This window comes from Pollachius pollachius (assembly GCF_949987615.1).
Source record: "Pollachius pollachius genome assembly, chromosome: 17".
Classification (NCBI taxonomy): domain Eukaryota; kingdom Metazoa; phylum Chordata; class Actinopteri; order Gadiformes; family Gadidae; genus Pollachius; species Pollachius pollachius.
In genome coordinates, this window is record NC_136950.1 from 13,349,334 (window position 1) to 13,353,616 (window position 4,283).

General features: G+C 45.1%; 1 protein-coding gene across 1 annotated transcript in view; it reads right to left on the reverse strand.

The window, feature by feature from the left end:
• Positions 1–4,283, reverse strand: part of LOC307088672 (cyclic nucleotide-gated channel beta-3-like) — a gene marked incomplete at both ends in the record, with an annotated part of 11,140 nt that overhangs the window by 6,146 nt on the left and 711 nt on the right. Inside the window, 3 exons of the mRNA XM_079754623.1 lie at positions 324–638; positions 1,223–1,383; positions 3,750–3,932. Of these exons, the coding sequence (XP_079610749.1) occupies positions 324–638; positions 1,223–1,383; positions 3,750–3,932 (659 nt within the window). The remainder of the gene's footprint in view (positions 1–323; positions 639–1,222; positions 1,384–3,749; positions 3,933–4,283) is intronic.

Here is a 4,283-nt window from a genome sequence, read left to right on the forward strand (position 1 = left end):
ACTAAGGGTTCCTAACGTTAAACTCCTGACTAGATAAACATCCACTTCTAGAATGTATATTATTTTGATGATGACCCATTCTCTGTCTGTGTTTTGCAATATGCATTATGTTTATTATGTATATGCATTTATTTTTACATTGCCATTTGAGTCATACGTGATTTTTTCAATATCAACATTTGTATTGCTTTACAGTACTTTGGTGCTTTATATTTTTTTACCTAATCTTCAACTATCTCCAGCAGAGCACCTGTTGCAGAAACGTCCCCCTGCACGATCCATCAAGTCATCAGAACGTGACTCAGAAAGGCATCCCATAATACCTGTGAAGGGGTCGATGGTGTGTCCCAGCACAGAGTCTGCGGCCTCCTCCACTGGCGTCAGCATGGCGTCCACCGAGGCGAACACCACCTCGGCCAGCTTCTTCTTCTCCTTCTGCTTCTCCAGCGCCAGCGCCGCCATCTCCTCCTTTTTCTTCTCCTCCGTCTCCTTCTTCTTCTGGTCGGCCTCCTTCTTCTTCTGCTCCTGCTCCTCTTTCTTCTTCTTGTCCGCCTCCTCCTTCACGGTGCGGTCCTCCTCCGCCTGCCTCGCCCTCTCCTCCATCACTCGGGCGTAGCGGTCCTTGCCGAGCAGCGGTGCTGGAAGAGGAATGGCAGAACGGTAGCTTGAGTTTGAAATCTATTACTACTATGTTGTTGTTGTTGTTATTTAGCAGATGCATTCGTAGGAAGCGACTCAGAGGGAATGCAGATACTGGTCTTTGCTGTACAGGCTTTGCTGTAAGACGTCTAACGACCCTGTGAGATGACATGGTGGTATATGGGGGGATATGGTTCATGGAACACCAGGGCCTGTCGGCTGGCAGGTAAACAACCCTCACCAAACCTTTTTGTTCTGTTTATCATCCTTGTTTTAGTAATAGTAATGCAAGATCTATATTTATTTAGGCCCCAGAATTTCGAGCTGCCCCTAAAACTACCGGCCCAGATTTGTGGACGTGCTGGTGTTTTCATGTGTGTGTCTGTATGTGTGTGTTTGTGGGGGGTTTGGGGGGGGGGGGGGGGGGGGGGGGGGGGGGGGGGTGTGTGTGTATATGTGTGTGTGTGTGTGTGTGTGTGTGTTTTATTTTGTGTGGGTAAGGAGAAACAGTACAGGATATGTCTTCAACGGTGCAATACCCGAATAAGACGGTACACAGAGCGCGTTCCTCACGGTTACTTACTGACAGGTGGGGTGATCTCGGGGGAGGAAGCGTACTGGTCCAAAACCTTCTCCTTGTAGTGCTCTGTTCTCTCCCTCATCTTCTTGACGATGGCCAAGAGCTGCTCGTCTGAGTACTGGTTGATTACGACGGGTCGGGGCTCAGGAGGAGGCATTTCTTGCCTAAAAGAGAAATATGTGACATGGTTAAATCCCACTGTGTTTTTCCAAACAGCAGTACCATGACATATACCTCACAAAACATATCGTATTGGTAAGCTGTTAGAAATGTCTGATTTACATCGTCAAATATACCAGTTGAATTAAAACACATATTTAAAGGGGCAAATTTTAACTATGGCACTATTATGGGTTCCGAGGACGACACAATGATGATATGGTGCTATATCGCCATCTAGCGGACATATTACTAACTGCACCCGACTATGCAAAGCAACATCTCTAATTCAACAGGTGGAAAGAATGGTACTGCCGAACTGCTTATGAATCTAAAGTCAGTAACAAACACACGTTTTACTGCCAGCAGGGCAAAAACATGTTTATGCTTCCAACCTTGACAGCTCTGTTGTCATTTTGGTATAGGCCTACCAGTGTGAAGGTTTAATAAGGAGTAAACCTGGAATTATCTTAATGACCTAAAAGCCATAACGATATGGCAGAAAGTACAATGTTAGCTTCATCAGAAAAAGCTGAATTGTTATGTATTATAACGTCACTTGGAATAGACTGTATCTTAATTTGTATGTTTTGCATGTTCATGATAATTATTGCTTTTTTGTGCCATCGTTAATACAGATGGTTTTAGTTTCTTGCGAAAAAAACATTGGCAACACTACTTCTGCAAAATTTTTAGCAGAAGTACTAACTGCAAACGGCAGTTACTACACCTAAACACCATCATTTCATCATCAATACACTAACAACAACACTGGAAAGTACCCATAAATCCTTTCAAGTAACAGTGAAGTGTTGCCTTTGGCAGATCATGACGCCTTGGTGCAGAGGAGTGTACTGTGCTTCTTCTCTCTCTCTCTCTCTCTCCCTCCTCTCTCTCTCTCTCTCTCTCTCTCTCTCTCTCTCTCTCTCTCTCTCTCTCTCTCTCTCTCTCTCTCTTTGCCACCTCCACTACCTTGATTGCTTGGCCATAAGCAGAGCTACTGAGCTCCTTAGCTCCAGAAAGCTTGAAAGCTGTTAATCCACTTTTAGTTCATCTCTCCACTAATCTGCATGTTGCTCTACCATGGGGGCTATACCATGGATCACACACACACACACACGCACACACAGGCAAGCACGCATTCACACAAACACACACACACACACAACACACACACACACACACACACACACACACACACACACAACACACACCCCACACACACACACACACGGTGTTAATGTTTGTGTCTCAGAATAATGTGTGTCTGAGTGTCTTCAATCGAAATGTTCTTTTAAAATGAAATATGAATCAATGTTTATGATTTTCAGCATTACTTTTAGGATCGTGTCTAAAAGTGTTTTTCTGTTTATAACAGCATGTGAGTGTGTGTTTATGTATTTTTGTTAGCGTATCTATGTGTGTTTGTGTGTGTGTAACTATGTATGTTTGTGTGTGTGTGTATCAATGTGTGTGTGTGTGTTTGTGTGTGTGCATATTGTTTACAGGCAATCTCATCAGGGAATCTGATTAATTAGTCTTCCCTGGGTGATTCATTTAACACCAATTTGTGAGTGCAGATCTCTTGGCAGACGTAAGCATAAAAGAGACTACAGTAATGCTGTGAGCCTCCACTGCGCAGCAAACACTCTACACAACTGTAGAATGGCACAGCGCAGTTTAGCTGCATCGCCTGACACTGCGTGAATACCTCCAAAGGGATATATCGCTGATGTGAACGATCATGATAATGAACACAGTTGCCACTCAAAACACTAATTACTGCTGTTCTCCGTTGATGACCAGGGCACATGGTCGACACATGATAGCGTCACTGGCTTGAGTCCACTAACCGTGCTTCCCTGCTACGTGAAAAGAGCGGTCCCGTGATTAGCGCTATAAGCGATACCTATGTTTGTCGTTGTTCAGAGTTCACGTGGGCTCTGCATAGCCACTCCGTCCCGACCCTCCTACTTGTTGTATGTTGTACGTCCTAGCACTTAATGTATGCGCTCATTGAATGTTGTATTTGGTTATAGTATTTAGTTATGTAGCATCTTATCCTAGCTATCTTTCTTGTGTATGGGGAATGGGTTCATTTAGCGATTGTTAGTGCCTTGCACTTCGTTCTATGAACATCCTTACTGTACCAACGGCTGTATATTTTTTCACTTTTATGAGAAATGTACATATTGTAAGTTGCTTTGGATAAGCGTCTGCTAAAGGCCGTAAATGTATGTGTCCTATGAGGATCTCTCTGTGAAAAGGCTGTATTCTATTAATGTTGCAGTAATGAACTTTATGAAGGGAGCCGTGATAGCGTGGATTGAGGTTAGCAGTTGCTAGGCTCACCCTTCTTTTCCAGGTTCGCCTGCAGGTATAGCGCCTGGAGCTGGAGCTGGCGCAGGTGTAGGGCCTGGAGCTGACGCAGGTGTAGGGCCTGGAGCTGGAGCTGGTGCAGGTGTAGGGCCGGGACCTTGGACTGGTGCAGGGGTTGGGACTGGAGGTGGAGCTGATGGTGGTGGGGAGGCTGGGCTGGAGGCTGGAGCCGGCTCTGTAAAAGAGGGGAGAATTGGCTGAGCCGTTATCATTCAGTTCTCTGACCAACAGAGAAGACAGATACATGTCATCAAGCAGTAGGTAGGAGGGTAGGGCATCTTGCTCTTGGATGCCAACTGTAAGGCTGCAGACACCGGGGATTGAACCCAGTACCTTTCTACTTTGAGACGGACCCCCTTGCCACTGCAAAGTTGGGCTAATTTACATTACACAACAACTATCAGTCAAATTGAAATGGACATTTGTACATGTCTGTCCTTTTAACTGCCTCACCCTGCACTCAGAATGTGCTCATAATGTATATAATGTGTCTGCTGTAGAGAACCAGCCATACCAAGTCACTGAG